General features: G+C 43.1%; 1 protein-coding gene across 4 annotated transcripts in view; it reads right to left on the bottom strand.

Annotated features, from left to right (window-relative positions):
• GUCY2F (guanylate cyclase 2F, retinal) overlaps window positions 1-13,936 on the bottom strand; it is a 53,955-nt gene that overhangs the window by 14,963 nt on the left and 25,056 nt on the right. For all 4 annotated transcript variants that reach the window (XM_027777894.2, XM_027777896.2, XM_027777895.2 and 1 more), the window contains exons 14-18: window positions 13,596-13,788; window positions 13,281-13,455; window positions 8,263-8,361; window positions 5,850-5,944; window positions 4,715-4,800 (exon numbers count right to left, since the gene is read on the bottom strand). In XM_027777894.2, the coding sequence (XP_027633695.2) occupies window positions 4,715-4,800; window positions 5,850-5,944; window positions 8,263-8,361; window positions 13,281-13,455; window positions 13,596-13,788 (648 nt within the window). The remainder of the gene's footprint in view (window positions 1-4,714; window positions 4,801-5,849; window positions 5,945-8,262; window positions 8,362-13,280; window positions 13,456-13,595; window positions 13,789-13,936) is intronic.

Genomic DNA, 13,936 nt, shown 5'->3' with positions numbered 1-13,936 from the left:
TTGTGGAAAGCTTTTTAATTTGCCTTCTGTGGCTATTGCACAATGGAGCCTACAAGATCCTAAGATGCTGCAATACAGAGCCTAACAAGCTACAAGGAAGAAGGAAAAATAATATTTATTACAAGGCAGACATCTGCCAGGGAAGGTGTAGAAATCTGGAGCAAGGAAAGGACTAAGGAGCCTATTGAATTGCCTGCCTTGTTCTATGTGATGCAAAGTTAAACTCAAGCTCCCATGTAAAGCAGATGAAACCGAAATTTTCATTTGAAAGAAGGAGGTTATCCTTCAAAAAGGAAAATTCTCTTGTGCAGGAGCCAGCACTGCAATCTGGATGTTAAACTTGCACTTTCCATGTGTCCTGGGCCCACAACTGAACCTCCAACATATTCCATAAAAAGAGCATGGGAAGGGGTTTCTTACTTGATTACATTAGGAACCTAATGAAGTTCATCAAGGGCAAGTTTAAGGTCCTGCACCTGGAGAGGAACAACCCGAGGCACCAGCACAGGCTGGGGGTGACTTGCTGGGGGGCAGCTCTGTGAAGGACCTGGGTGTTCTGGTGGGCAGCAAGTTGCCCACGGGCCAGCAGTGTGCCCAGGTGGCCAAGCAGGCTGATGGGTTCCTGGGCGGCATCATCAGGAGGAGTGTGGCCAGCAGGCCGAGGGAGGAGATCCTCCCCCTCTGCTCTGCCCTGGTGGGGCCACGCCTGGAGTGCTGTGTCTGGTGCTGGGCTCCCCAGTTCAGGAGAGACAGGGATCTACTGGAGAGGGCTATGAAGATGATGAGGGGACTGGAGCATCTCCCTGGTGAGGAAAGGCTGAGGAAGCTGGGGCTGTTCAGCCTGGAGAGGAGAAGGCTGAGAGGGGACCTCATCAATGCCTACAAATATCTTAAGGACAAGTGTCAGGGAGGACGGGGCCAGGCTCTTTCCAGCGGTGCCCAGCGACAGGACAAGGGGCAACGGGCACAGACTGCAACACGGGAACTTCCATCTGAATGTGAGGAAAAACTTTACCCTGAGGGTGACGGAGTGCTGGGACAGGCTGCCCAGAGAGGCTGTGGGGTCTCCTTCTCCAGAGACATTCAAACCTGCCTGGATGTGACTCTGTGCGACCTGCTCTAGGAGAGCCTGCTGTAGCAGGGGGTTGGGCTGGATGGGCTCCAGGGGTCCCTTCCAACCCCAACCATTCTGTGATTCTGTGATTTCCAGTAAGATTTTTGCTTCTGAAATTAGATACACAGGCCATGAACAGCTTGACCAAAGGTAACTTTAATAATAGTATTTTAGTTCATTTGTTCTTATATACGGTTTGAATGAAGTTGGGGCGCTAAGAAGCATATTAGGTCTTTTAATTGAACTGCCTTTCTTCTAATTTTTTTTTTTATCCTGTGTGAGCCATGTCACCCACAGCATTTGGGTTTTAAGAGTAAAATGCATTTATCTGAACATCCTTACACAACTGTAAAGGTATGTAAACCTGGTGCAGACAGTGGAAATCAATGGCAATGTTCCGACTAATGCTTCCAGTAAGTCTATAATTGTGATTAAACAGAGAGGTTGATGAATATCCATTTACTCAAATTATGTAGGTGCAATAATTATTCCTTTCTTAGTCATTTGGTGGCATCTTGATGTTTATTGCTAGACAATCAAATGTGTTCTCTCAGCAATTTCAGCATTACCAGGAGTTGTTATCACAGTATTTTACTGGACCATTAGTATTAACCCAATCACAGAACTAAAAATTCTTTGATGTTTTTAAGTTTGCTGAAGTTTGGTTCTAACCTGCATATAAATTCACCTTTGTAAGGTCAAGGACCATTCTCCAGGTGTAGGGTGCCAAGGCTACTGCAAGCACAGCGGGATAATGAAGCTTGATTTCTCCCTAGACATCTATGAACAGCTCTATGAGCTACTTGATCACAAATCTGCACATGACTGCCTACCAGAGCTGGAAAATTGCTTTCAGGTGTCAAGAAATCCTGCTGCCAAGGATTGTGCTTGCTGCTTTAATTGGCTGATGGGGTTTATATCTCTTGAAATAATAGGAAGTTAGCATCTTTTTAATGTTATCTGCTGTCTTTTCCATAAACCAGTGCACTCAAGGCCTGAAATACTCCATACCTCAAGGGCTATGCCTTGTTATGGCAGTAAGAAGCATTAACAGACTATGAGTGAAACTAAACTTATCAAGTTGTCTAGGTCTATATGAGTTCCAGGAGATAACTCATGGGGTCAGACACAGATCCAGAGGTTTATATAAGGGTGAAATATTTTTTTCTTAGGGTTACTTTGAGCCCTTCCTTCACACAGAACTCCCACCCCTAGGATCTGACCCTTAAACCCATGGCCCACAGGTTTGTATTTCCATAGTGTGGATATGAGACCAAGCACGATTTATTAAGCTTCTCTTAGTAAATATCAACACTCAGCAAGACTACCACAACTGCCAACCTCTAGATGTTTAGCCCACCCAAGTCACAAAATAAAGCATGAGATAAAAGCAAATGCTCCAGGACCTCATGGAGAGGACAGACCTAAATAGAAGATTAGTTCCTTCAGGAGAGAGCAAAAAGATGATTAGTAGAGGAATTCAGTACCTCCTTCTTCAGCTTAGAAGTCTACAGATGAGAAAATTCCTATGGCAGTATATAAGGCAGTGACTTGAAACCATCACACTGGCCAGCAAGAGAGAAAAATCTTTCAGCCTCTCATAAACCAGCACTAAACTGAACCATCAAGATAAGGCTGGAAAAACAGGACAAAATGTTTGATACCCCTCTGATAACAGCACAGCCTATGCATGAGCCAGTTCTCCAAATATTTGCTTTGCTTGAAACAACCAGTTACTTCTTTCTACCATTTGACATTTGACTTCTACAGGGTATAGCTTACATTTGACCCTTCACTAGGACAGTTTCAGTTTTGTGTAACTTTGCTTCTTCCTCTGATTACTTTCACATTCATTCAACTGCTGTATGATGATCCACGGGGACAGAAATACTGCAAGGGAACAGTGAAGATCACAGCCCTGGGACAAGGGCAGAAGATCTCCTCCCTCCCTGAAGTGCTACTGGTGGATTCTTCTGAGGTTACACAATGATGTTCAGGATCCCCTGTTCCTGGGTAAGTGGGGAAATTTTTTACCTCCTCTTATTGTCCCCCTGGACCTGATGTATTTTCTGTCATTTACAATCCCCATGTTTAGAAACAGCTTGCGCCTGCATAAATCTGACTTTGGTACACAGAGGACAGGATCTTTGAAGGTTGTGGAAAGAACCTCAACAGTCAACAGTGGCATCGCACGTGACTTTTAGATGGCAAAACCAAGATGAGAAGAACCTGCTTTCAAGGTAGAAGTCTTGGTGTGTCTGTGGTTGCATTGTAAGTCAACCAGCCTTGCTGATCTGGCAACACTCCTCCAAGTTTCACATTGCATCATTGCTATCAACACACATTACTCAATAGCTCATTTCCATCAACTATTAAACAATAAATACCTCTAAGCCTAAGAAATACTGCCTCTCAAAATTATCTTCCAGCAACCTTCTATCTTCCACACTGAGTGACACCCAAATAACTTAAAAGTTATGGCCCAAAATACTGTAGTATATACTACTTGCTATTACTACTGTAATACATGCTACTACAGGAAAGCTTTGGGAAAGCGCTGAGCATGTGGCTTGCCCTGTGTGGAACTGCCCAAGTAGGTAACCATCATCTGCAAAAGGAGATAAAACATCTTCATTTTACTAAGAGGAAACGAGGCAAAACTTAGAAGGTGATTGCTCAGGGGAAGTCAGAGTCAAAGTGAAAACAGGCCCTGTTTGCTGTCAGACATCTGCAGGACCTCTTTATAGTCAACAAAACAGGCATCTTGCAAAGGCAATTCATCTGGTAACACAGACGTCCAAGCAGGCCAGGTGAATCAGACCCCTGAGCAGGTATTTCTCTTTGCTGGCTATAAAGGGAGTCAAGGTTGACTAATGTGGGTGACTACACCATTCTTGTCAAACAAATCCTACTCCTGGTTTTTAATGTCCTGACCACAACATCCTTTCCAGGCATACACAGCATGTGACAGCTGAGCGGGGAATACTCCATTTGCAAAGGCAGGCATTGCAAAGCTACAAAAAGTCTTAATGAATGTCAAGTGCTCAGTCTCTGCTCACCATTGCTTGGATGGAGGTAACATCATGAAGTCTTAAATTACCTAATGGTGCCATATTTTACAATACAAAGTCTCCTTACTGTTCTGTTCGAATGAACAGTGCTACAGGGAAGAAACATGTTTGTACGGTGAATGAGGCTGCTGTTTTCTGCAGGAATTTGATGGAAGGAGAGAAAAGTCTGAGTGTCACCGTAACACTGATGACACCAGAGACCTGGAATTGTCCCCACCTGTGTGTCTCCCATACGCACACAGAGTAGGAAGGAGATTCAGGAAGGAACGCCCTAGTGCTCAGCCTCCAAGGGACTATGGCAGAGAAGCAGCAAGTTTCCATGCCACTTCTTGGGAACCGTGATTGAGGACAGGAGTTGAAGAAACCGAATCACTTCTGAGTCCCAGTACTACACCTGAAAATGTCAGTCACCTAAGGGAAATGATGCAGACTTTGCAGACAGATAGCATGGGAAGACAGATACTCAGCCTGTGAACTCCAACAAGGACCTTTTAATGAATCTATTGAACAGTGATGAAGTCACACTTACCCTGGCTTTATTTCAGGAGGTTTAGGTAAGGGCTTCAGAAAGCCTTTTTTCCCAACTAGCCAATATGTGTCTTCTACTCCTTTACCCTAAAATAAAAACAAAAAAACTAGATAAAGAGCAGCTTTCTGACCACCCGCTGCTCAACCCGTAACTTCCTCACTGGGTTTCTGAGGGCTTCACGTATATGCAGAGACAGAGAGTGGCTGGAAATCTTGGGCTCATGGTTCCGGGATCGTTTCAATTTCACTCTGCTAAAAGAGGATGCCTTTTCCAAACTGTCATCTGCAAATGACCCTCATTGATCTGGGTCATTGAAACTACACAGCTTAACAGAAATGGGAAACTACAGGATCTCTAATCATCTTGTTTGGCAGCACTAGCATCACTAACTGAGAGATTTTACAACTCTTGCTGGGCTGAGTGTGAGAATAATAACTTCCTCTCCCATCACTAATGATTTAGCTTTTAAGGTGAGATGCATCTGTTAAGCTGTAGGCATCTACATCAGAATCGGTCACCCTTGACTGGAGAAGTGAAGAAAAGCAGACACTTCCAGGGCAACATTCATCTTCACATTAAACTGGACCCTGAAAGTAAGTCAGGTTAATGGTTTCCTAAAGTGCCAATTTATCTCTACTAATTCTGCAAAGGTTTCTTTCCATTAGCTAAACCTGGAATAACTACCTCAGATCTCCACCTGCAGACACGTGCACTTAGGTGACATGATTCCACTTGTGAAAGATTATTGAGGGACCTGAGGCCATATTCAGACCTTATTGTAAGTGTTCAAGGCAAGCAAAGCTCATACTTATATCTATTGAATATGTAAGGGAAGAAGTGATGTTCTGAATTATATAGTGTTGTCTTGTTTGGACACTGTGAAAAGTAGCAGTTTCCATCAAGGGTGGACTAAATAGAGTCCTAAATGAATACTTAGATCCAGCACAAACAGCTGATTGCTCAGTCCCACAGTCCTTCAATAATTACCTCATGTACTGAAACAACTGATGGGGACAATTTGGGAAGGATCCAGCAGAAGAGTGGTGGATGAAGGCCAAACAAGAACTTAATAGAAAAATTCCTTAAGTAAGAAGATTCCCCTGTGAAGCATTTCACACAGCCCTGACCTTCTTACCTTCAGTTCTGTTTTTCCCCTAGGTATGATTTCATAGCCTTCATTTAGACTCCGAAGCGTATCCACTGTACTTTGGCTGACATGAATTCTGTAAGCTGGGAATGGAAAGCAAAACAGATGGATCACTGTATTGCACACCCGCTGCAAATTCCACACTGCTTCATACTAGCAAGGAAAAATGCTCCAAAGCATGCGGGCATGTAGCTGGTGTAGCTGTGTGGTGCTCCTCTATGTAGTTTGATGCTGATGTATGGATCTTTCCAGGTAGGGCTGTAGTGAGGGTGAGAGGAGACCTGCACTGGGGACTTCCCGGAGAAGGATACCAAACATGCTAAGTGTAGATGTCCAGCTCTTAGTAAGGATGGCATTTTTTTCAGCAATATTGTCAGCTGGAATAAAAAAATGCCATATTTCTCTCTTGCCACAGTGTAACTAGGGAACAAGAAAGAAAAGGAAAATAACCAACTGTCCTGCTCCAGATATCCAACGTCATTTGGAAGCTGGGATGAAGACCAAAGAGACGGAATTTTTAAGGGGACATAAAAATGTGGCTGTGCATCTAGATCCATCTGGGTTTTATCAGAAATTGACTCCATCCAGAGACGCTACTAACAGTCTATGAACAAAAAGGGCAAAGATGGAGATCTTTATTAAATTCCCATCTTCCCCAGTTTGTTTTACAGCCATTACTGGAACTCACTGAATTTTGTTGTGGTTCTGCTGGTTTGAACAAGCCAGAGAATGTTTCTAAAATATTTTTCCCCAAAATAGTTGTCTTTGTTGTTCTTCTTGTTGAGCTTTTATTTCAAATGTGCCAATCACATTCCCTTCCCTCTGGAAGGGTGGGGAATAAAACAATTAATATTTTTTTCCAGAATAATCAGAAGGAAGAACAGTTCAACTATGCAGAGGAAGACCACATAGCTTTGAGCTGCACTTCCTGAGACATTGACTTACAATCTTCTTATTATTGTGGATCTATATAAATTTCTATTGATGTATAATAATGCTCTTGTATCTGCAGTGCTCCTGCTGTCTATGATCTCAGGAGACACTTTCAAGGCTCTAAACCTTGAGATTCTTCAAATATCTGTCTTGCTATTAGAAATCTGCTGTCAAAGTATTCCCTTCTTTCCACTGCTTTCCAAATGCAATGCAAGCCTTTTAAAATAAGACAGCCATTATCACAAGAAAGGCAATTTTCCTTAATTAAAGATTAGATTAATTGTTACTCCTAATTAGTCTAATCAAAACCACTGGAGCTAGGGCTGTTTGAAAGACTGAGAAAGTTCCAATGCAGCATGTATACTGCAACACATTTCTAGCCTGGCAAGACCTCAGGAGTTTCATATTAAATATCACAGACTTCATGTAGCTTGTAAACTAACTATAATAGGTAATTTCTTAGAGCCGTTGAAAATATCAAAAGGGATGTCAGAGATCAATGATTAAAATGTATGAGATGTTGCCTTTGGAAACCAACTTGTACTGACAGCATGAACATCAAAAGCAAATGCAAAACACATCCACTGCAAAACACTGTCCGCTGCATCATGCGCTATAGTTTACATATATATCCTTGTCCTAGCCAAGGACAGCAACAAACAGCAGATATGTGTATACATAAGACTGAAAAGTGGGTAAATGTTCCCCACCAGCTCTTTTTACAAGTCTAGAAGTCTCCAGCCATGGGACAGTAAGAAGCTGAGAGGTGGTACTGTCTTATCTGCTGCAGCTATTGGCTCTGTGCATGTAGACTGTGCTTTTACAGCTGGAAGCCTCAGGAAAACAAAGGCAATACCTTGAGGGAAAAATAGCATTAACATCAACCCATCAAGAAAAAACATCAAGAAAACCTGAAGAGGAAGGGAAACCTAATGATTGTGTTAGGACCTGCCGACACTTGTTTATGGAATTGTTATTGCTGATAAATGAAACCATCACAAATAATGCCCTTCATGTTACAGGACAACATTGCATGTGGTCTGCTTTTCTCTGCCTCCAGCATGATGGAAGAAATTCCTGCATGTGCTTCTACCCTTGCTTTGTACTGGCCATGGCAGGTAGTGCATTATTTTGCTGTGCAAGAACAGCTCTGAATAAAGGGTTCTCAGCACTGACTGAAAGCAAGATCCAACCTACGCAGAAGAAATCTAGGGCAAGATTAATGTTGATTTTGGCTGATGGAATCCAAATCAGAGCACCATAGGTGGAAGGCAAGGCCTTAAAGGCTATCTTACGATGGCAAAGTCAATGCCCTCCCCTTCTGGCTGCTTTGAATTTTGTCATTTTATTTGCCCCTTTCTTCACAGTTGATTCAGTTGCAATGCTTATAAGTAAAGATATGCATTTCTTCATCCCCCCTGAGAATTTTATTCAACCACCCACTCCAGGGACTGTCCCAAATACTCACGCAGGCCTGTGGACTCCATTCGTGACGCCGTGTTCACCGTGTCTCCAAAGAGGCAGTACCGTGGCATGGTAAGCCCAACCACTCCTGCCACACAAGGCCCTGAAAGACATGTCATCTGTATAACCCTGATGGTACTGCACAAATCAAGGGGCTCCCCAGCAGACAAATCTCATCCTCTCCTCCGATATTCAAGAACCACTTGAGAATACAGGAGAAGGTTTTTTAAAGATCTCATTGTCCTTAGTGTTTGCTACAAGTGATCAAAAATCAAGCATTGCTTTGCATTGCACATTGGTGTTTTGTGCCTGAGAAGGGTCTTGTGTCATAAGACTTCTGTTCACCATCATCTGGCAGAAATTTGTTCAGAGTTCATGGGAGCTCAAGGACTATTGCAATTCATTTTAAAAAGACCTCCTTTTCTATCCAATGAAACTCAAGTTCAGATCCTGTGATATGCCCAGTGAAACAGGATTGAAAATCAGCTTTGGAAGTCTAGAGATGCTGGCAATAAGCTGGACCACCCTGTGACCCCTCCTCGGAAAAGAAGACAACATTAGCTCGCCTGTCTAGCCAAAAACTGTTTATTTTTCCTCTTTCTCATTCTTTAGATGAGATCCACTCCCTTCCAAAGTAGCTCCCAAGGAACCCATGCCAAGTTCTCAGAGAGAGGTATGTGTGCAAGATTCATATGAACATGCACACACAGAGAGATAAAATGCGTAATGGCCAAACAGCACAGACAGCTGTCATCTGGGACATTTGGATTAGCTAATGTTTGGACTATGTTCTGAAGTCTGAGATGCTAAATTTCATCACCCACATTTTAAAATATCAGGCTTGCAAAATAAATGCAAAAAAAAAAAAAAAAAGATAAAGCAAAGAAAAAAAGAGAATGCTCTCAGCAATGTAAGGAGGTGTGGGGCTTCCTGCAGAGAAAAGAGACCTCTCTGTATTTTCCATTGGATACATTTATGTCATATGTATTTGCAGGCTCTGCCTGCCTTTTCAATTTCATGATCCTTCTGGGTTAAGATTTAGCAAAAATGAAATCTAGGAAATCTTCTCCAGTGCAAAGATACAAGTGATTTGAAGTAGCGCATCATCAATATCTGAAATGATACTATAGATAAGGTTTCTCGCAATATAAAAAGGTGTAAGTTAAAATGTTGTAGGTTAAAATAATGATGATGATGATGATGATGATCCAATTTAGAAGTGATCAATTACTTGTTTTAGGACACTATTTTTACTGTGATTTTTAGCTTTCTTAGTTACAGAAACTGATTCTGCATATAGTTTTCAGATACATCTTAATGACAATGAAACTCCATAGCTGAAAGCTATGGGGAACTTTTCAAGGACACCTCTTGCTGTGACCTCTCAAAAATTGTTGCTGCAGAGTCAAAGCAACAGGATTGTAATATAACTGACAGAGGATGCAAATTGAGAGGTAAGGCAGATTTTAACTCCTGCCTGATAAAGCACCGTTTGCTTTAAGATTGAAAAAAAAAGACAAAGGAAAAATGGTTTGCACCAAAAATGTTACAAGGACTTAAGCACTATCTCTGGCTCAAACACAACATTCAGGGACTGCTGGAGATCAGGAGAACCTGATTTAACGGTGTTTTTTTACTGCCAGTGTGCTGTGCCACCTTGGATAAGACACTTCTCCCCAGAATCTCTTCTGATTTAATTCCTGTCCTTATCAATATTCACTAATTTTGTTCAAGCTCTTCAGGGGAGGAGCTATAACCACTAGAGGAAGGTTTTTCATGGTCTAGTCCATAGGCACTTCTATAGGACAACTACAAAGGCACTGTTGATACTACTGGGTCAAGGACCTAATGCTCACCTAACTGGTCCTTAATGTGTGCACAATGACGTGGCATGTGTATTTAAAAGGGTCTTGTTGGAGACTTTTTAATTCATGATTCAATAAGAGCTTTCCCTGAGAAAACATTGACACGGCATCACCTCTCTTCATCTTGTGGTGATGATGTGACAGCAGCACTCAGAAACCTCAGTAAGGATCAAAGCTCCTTCTGTAATAGGTGTTGCAAAGACACAAAAAAAGTGGTTCTTGTCAAAAAGCAGCCCTCAGTGAGGAGGATTTGATTTCGTTTTAAAAGGCACAAACAGAGAAGGCTGAGCTCCTGCTGTAGTTGGTGGAGGGCAAGTCAACGCAGTCAACTGAGCCATGAGAGCCTTTCCACTCCTGCACTGAACAGCTCTCCAGGGCCTACTTATATGTCCACCAGCTTTCCACCAAGCACAAAATCAGTGCGGGTTCCCCAGCACTCCTGGAAACACCTCCACGTGGGTACCTGAATTCAGGTTTCCTACTCAGTCAGTGAGTAAGTCAACCATCCAATCACTTCTGCAAAGCTCAAAGCCTAGGATAGGCAACAATTTTGGGGTGAAGTACTACCTTTCTAGACTACTACTTTTAAGCCTTTCCTCCTGTTGCAGAAAGCTGCTAGCTCAAAACAAACCCTACAGTGTAAGCATGCCTGAAGGATTTCTCCGTGTTGAAGGCATCCAACGGTTAATTCACTCACTCTCTTAACTGCCTGTGTGTGTTCCCCTTTGTCTAGACAGCTTCAGCCAAGGGCTAACAAAAACTTCCAGCAAGAAATCTCCCACAGTAACAAGTTTCAGAGGAAACCAGATACCCTGTGATGAGAACGTTATGGCCTCGTTTAATTACACAGGTTCGCTGATTTGTTTTGAAGTGACTCTTTGCCAGGCCTTGCAGGGTCAGTTAATGAGTGATGCTGGCTAAGAGTCTGCAACAACCATCAGTGGTGCCACAGAGGTTAATAAACTTGACCAAAGTGCGGGGCTGCCTGCCAGAGAGCCTGACTCTTCTGCCTCTGTGAAAAAGCTTGTCTTCTCACCACTGCTCTCCCTGACTGCCCAGCTCCAGCCCAGACACAGATGGCGTGGAAACAGCTGAGCCAGCTGAGTTTTTCTGGACATGCAGTAAAGTCAGGAGAGCAAGCCAAGACTCCAGGGTGGATTTAAAGCAGGGCAGAAACTGCAGACTGAACACTGGTCTTCTTGTCCTCTTTGTCTTACCCATGCATTGCCACAAGTGGACCACAGGCATGGGCTAGCAGAAGTTCCAGAGGTGCAGTTCTCCATTGGTGGGATTGGAGAGGCATGGGCAGTGCATACCCAAATGCCACACACTGCTTTTTCAGAGAGGGGATCATGAGGTCTTCTTGGCACTGGTTTCCAGAGAGTGGTTGGCCTGCAAAACCGGTGGTCACACCCATTCTCCATCCTTTTCAGGACAGTGAAAGTGTTAGCCAAGCCCTGCTCTCCTTCCTCAATGTTTTCATGATGCTGGTGATTCCCTCTTCATGCTTCTTCCCTCAGGAGAAATGGGGTCTAGGGTTAATCAAACTCTGCTGTCAGCTCAGTGGCTCAGAGAGCTGGTTTGCTTTGGAGCATGCATTTCTTGCTGCTCCCGTGACAGTATGATGTTGCCAGATCTGTGCAAAACAAGATCTGGCTTCCGCTTCTTCAGGAAGAAAGCACCAATTCCTCCCCCTCTTCCTCTCACACCCTACACAACAACTCATAGAAACACCACTTTCCAGATACCCGGCGTTCATAAAAACAAGAAAATACGTAACTGACCCATGTACACTTCACCTAGGGATAGATTTTTGGCTGGGTGCATGGAAGACACGTTGCAGAACTGCTGTCAACAGGCAGCAGCAGCTGTTGCACACCAGATTCCTCTTTTCCCCAGTTGACAATACTACTGGTGCTCCAGGGACTTCTGCTCAGGGCAGGACAAGCTGGGGCCATAGTCTCATCTAATTTTTGCTGGACTATAAAACCCACAGTGCTCCTGCAATCATTCTTTAACACTTCAGATTCTGTGAGGGGCAGCTAAGACCACCAAACTGCAAAGAAAATAGTAGGGAGATGAGTTTTCAGAGATAAACCCCAAAAAGAACTTGTGTGGTCTAGCAGATACGACATACTGATTTTAGCTCTGCCTGTCACAACCCTGTTCTTAGGATATTCTGGGTGAGATACTTCCTTTTCTCTGCTGTTGTTTCACAATGTGTACAACAGGGACCAGGATATTGACTTTGTAAAACACTTGCATGCCAGAGCTGCAAAAATGTGGGCATTATCAGATAGGCAGAAGGATAAAACACCCTGTAATACTGGGTCAGACGTCTGAACAGTCTCATTCATTGTTTGGCTTCCTGCAATGGGCAGTACCTGGCACTTTAGTGGAAGGCACAAGAAGTCTGATGATGATCAGCTGGGAAAAAATCATTAATGAATGACTACGGCATAAAATTATGGAGGCTCATATCTCTTCTAAAAATATTGATTCTATGATAACAGCAGATGTCTTTCCCTCAATTTAAAATCCAGTCATACTTTCGCTTTTATGACTGCAGTCCTACTGGGGTTTTTTGTTTTGTTTTGGAGTTCATGTACACTTTGTATAAAAAAAACCCCAACTTCCTCATTTCTTTTTCAGCAAGCCACTTTTCTGTTAATTGAATACGTTATGACTTCTACATTAGAGATACTGTCTTCATAACAGAACTTTTTCTTAATAGCTGTATCACATGTTCTTCCAGTTATGTCCTATCCATGTAACTCTCCCCAACCTTTTCATTCTTACACTCTATATGCCTGTTTTTCTGTCCTTTTTCCTTTCAGGACGGTTACAAAGGCATTGCTGGATGTCTGTGTCACACCAGTGAAGAGCCTATGGCACATCAAAGAGCCACCCTTACAACAAAACCCTTGGGACTAACTTGTCTGATGTAGTCCCTGACTGTGACAGAATACACAATTTTTCCCCCCAGATTATACAGAGTCGTTTTCCTCCTTAGTGTTCGTGCTTTGCTATGGAAGACTTAAAGGCATCTTCTAAGACCACTTGTTTTGGGGTGGGCAGGGAGAAAACATTCAAAGCTGGAAATACCATTGCAAAGGAGTTCTTTGATGTTCAGGCACAGGAGAGAGTCACTGCCTACCTGTGTGCAGGCCGATTCGTATCCTGAGGGGGATGTCTGGCATGTGTCTCATTTTGAATGTTCCCACAGAGCTGAGGATGTCCAGGGACATGTTGGCTATCTCAGCTGCATGCTTGTTTCCATTGCGTTTTGGAAGCCCTGAGGCAACCATGTAGGCATCACCAATTGTCTCCACCTAGCAAATAGCATTACATTAAAAATGTACGTTAAAAAATGAACAAACAAATTGAAAAAGATGGAAAAGAGACATAGAATGAAACTACAAGAATGTCTGAACCACAGACACTTTGATCCTCATGCGCAGGTACCCCTCACCTTGTAAACGTCATGGTTTCCAAGAACAGCATCAAACAGTGTGTAAAGGTCATTTAGGAGATCAACTACTTCAATGGGTTCACTGAGGGCTGAAATAGTTGTGAAGCCCACGATGTCACTGAAGTAGATGGTCACCTGGTCAAAATACTCCGGCTCCACTGTGCCACCAGTCTTGAGGGCTTCCGCCACTGATCTGAAATAACAATGCAAACAAAGACGACAGGGCACAACCCCTTTTTGCAGTACATGCCCAAGAGCTCAGACACTCTTGTCCTCAAAAAGGACAATCTTGTGCTTGAAAAATCTTCCACTAAATAGAAGGTTCTATATAGCTGTAACAA

Source organism: Falco peregrinus, chromosome 4 (assembly GCF_023634155.1).
Source record: "Falco peregrinus isolate bFalPer1 chromosome 4, bFalPer1.pri, whole genome shotgun sequence".
NCBI lineage: Eukaryota > Metazoa > Chordata > Aves > Falconiformes > Falconidae > Falco > Falco peregrinus.
Note: the sequence above shows the minus strand (reverse complement) of the source record. Positions and strands in the feature narration are given on the sequence as shown.